Consider the following 2222-nt stretch of genomic DNA (forward strand, 5'->3'; position numbering starts at 1 on the left):
ATATAAAAATAAATAATTTTTAAAAATTCAAAATTTACTAAAAAAAAAAATTAGGCAAAATTTAAATATCAAATCATAGTCACCATAGAATTGACCTATCTTATTTTACTTATTTGAATATATAGTTTTGATTTTAATACGCATTTTTAACAAACTATTGATTTAATGATTGATTTTTTAACCACCAAATTGTTCAAACTTCAAACCCCTATATATTATTTCAACGTGTCAGTTGTCACCTCGTTACTAATTCATTAGTCCAAAGAAGAAGGTGCGTGTTCAGTTACCACTCAGCTGCTGCCACCACCGCCATCATGCACCGTCACCACGTCCTTCTCATCACATACCCCGCACAAGGCCACATAAACCCTTCCCTCCAGTTAGCAAAGAGGCTCATTAATTTAGGCGCACGTGTTACCGTTTCCACCACCGTCCACATGCACCGCCGTATGTCCGACAAACCCTCCATCCGCGGCCTCTCCTTCGTCCCCTTCTCCGATGGCTTCGACGATGGTTTCACCCTCTCCGATGACTCCAACTATGACCACTACATGACCGAGTACCAGCGCCGCAGCACAGAGTTCGTCACCGATCTCATAAACTCCGCCGCCGAAAAAGGCCAGCACCCTTTCACTTGTGTAGTCTACACCTTCCTACAAAACTGGGTGGCAGAGGCGGCGCGTGCGTTTCACCTTCCCTCGGTTGTGCTCTGGCCTCAACCAGCGGTGCTCTTGGACATCCACTACTTCTACTTTCACGGCTACCGTGACTACATCAACGAGAAAATTACCAAAGAGCCCTCGACGTGTTCCTTGGAGCTTCCAGGGTTGCCGCCGTTGAAACCCTCATGTGACCTACCTTCGTTCTATTTGGAATCAAATAATTCGACTAGTAAGTATCGGAACTCTTTCATTGCTTCGCTGATTGAAAAACAGTTTCGACATCTTGATCAAGAAGTCAAACCAAGAATATTAGCCAACACCTTTGAAGCGTTGGAACCTGATGCCCTGAGGGCCGTTGATGATAAATTGGACGTGATACCAATCGGGCCATTGATTCCGTCGGCGTTCTTGGACATTGAAAAAGATGGCGATGGTGATAGTTCCTATGGCGGTAATATTTTCAAACACTCAAATGATTACGTAGAGTGGTTGGACTTACAGGCGGAGAGATCGGTGGTTTATGTGTCGTTTGGAAGCTTCTGGGTGTTGGCGAAGAAGCAGATGGAGGAAATGGCGCGTGCTTTGTTGGATTCAAGGCATCCATTCTTGTGGGTTATTAGGAAGAAAGAAAAGAAAGAGAAAGAGAAAGAGAAAGAGGAAGAGGAAGATGAAGAGTTAAGCTGCAGAGAGGAGTTAGAAGCGAGGGGGAAGATAGTGGAGTGGTGCTCGCAGGTGGAGGTTTTGTCGCATGGATCGTTGGGATGTTTTGTGACACACTGTGGTTGGAATTCGACGATGGAAAGCTTAGCATCTGGGGTACCAATGGTGGCGTTTCCGCAGTGGGTGGACCAGAAGACGAATGCGAAGCTAATAGAAGATGTGTGGAAGACAGGGGTGAGGGTGGATCGTGAGGAGGAGGAGGAAGAAGGGGTGGTGGAAGCTGGTGAAATAAAGAGGTGTTTGGATGTGGTGATGGGAAGTGGAGAGAAGGCGAAGGAACTGAGAGAGAATGCAGACAAGTGGAAGAGGTTGGCAAGGGAAGCTGTGAAGGAAGGTGGCTCTTCGGAGCAGAATCTCAGGACTTTTCTTCATCAAGTGCATGACTTACTGCCTCAAAGTAGATGAGATCAACCCTTATCTTGTATCAGATTTTTCTTCTCATTCTTGACTCTTTCTTTTAATAGTCTTATAATACGTCAAAATCTACTATGAATCTACTAGAAAGGAGGTTAACTCTAACTAAATAGTTAAAAAAAAAAATTAATATGAAAAATATATAATTTTTTGTTATTCTAAANTTTATATTATAATTGGTCCTTTAGATATTTTTTTTTTGTCTAAATATGCCTTGTGTTTTATATGATGTTTTAGTTTTTTTTTTCTTTGTTTTACTACCTTCATGGGTTTCTTTGCCAATTGGAAATCAATAAGAAATTGTACGAGAATTTTTTTTTTTGTTTATAATGTTTTAAAATATTTAATTGTTGATTTGTTGTTCACAAAATTAGAAAACTTTTTCTCAGCAATTTATTAAATTTAAGATATTTTTGTTATTTGTTC

General features: G+C 41.1%; 1 protein-coding gene across 1 annotated transcript; it reads left to right on the plus strand.

Moving 5' to 3' along the window:
• The first annotated feature begins 255 nt into the window (after positions 1-255).
• On the plus strand, positions 256-1938 carry LOC107482310 (phloretin 4'-O-glucosyltransferase). Its single transcript, XM_016102757.3, has one exon. It carries the CDS (start codon positions 315-317, stop codon positions 1785-1787), a length of 1473 nt encoding a protein of 490 aa, XP_015958243.1. The 5' UTR covers positions 256-314; the 3' UTR covers positions 1788-1938.
• The last annotated feature ends 284 nt before the right edge of the window (positions 1939-2222 follow it).

The sequence above is a fragment of the Arachis duranensis genome, chromosome 3 (assembly GCF_000817695.3).
Source record: "Arachis duranensis cultivar V14167 chromosome 3, aradu.V14167.gnm2.J7QH, whole genome shotgun sequence".
Lineage (NCBI taxonomy): Eukaryota > Viridiplantae > Streptophyta > Magnoliopsida > Fabales > Fabaceae > Arachis > Arachis duranensis.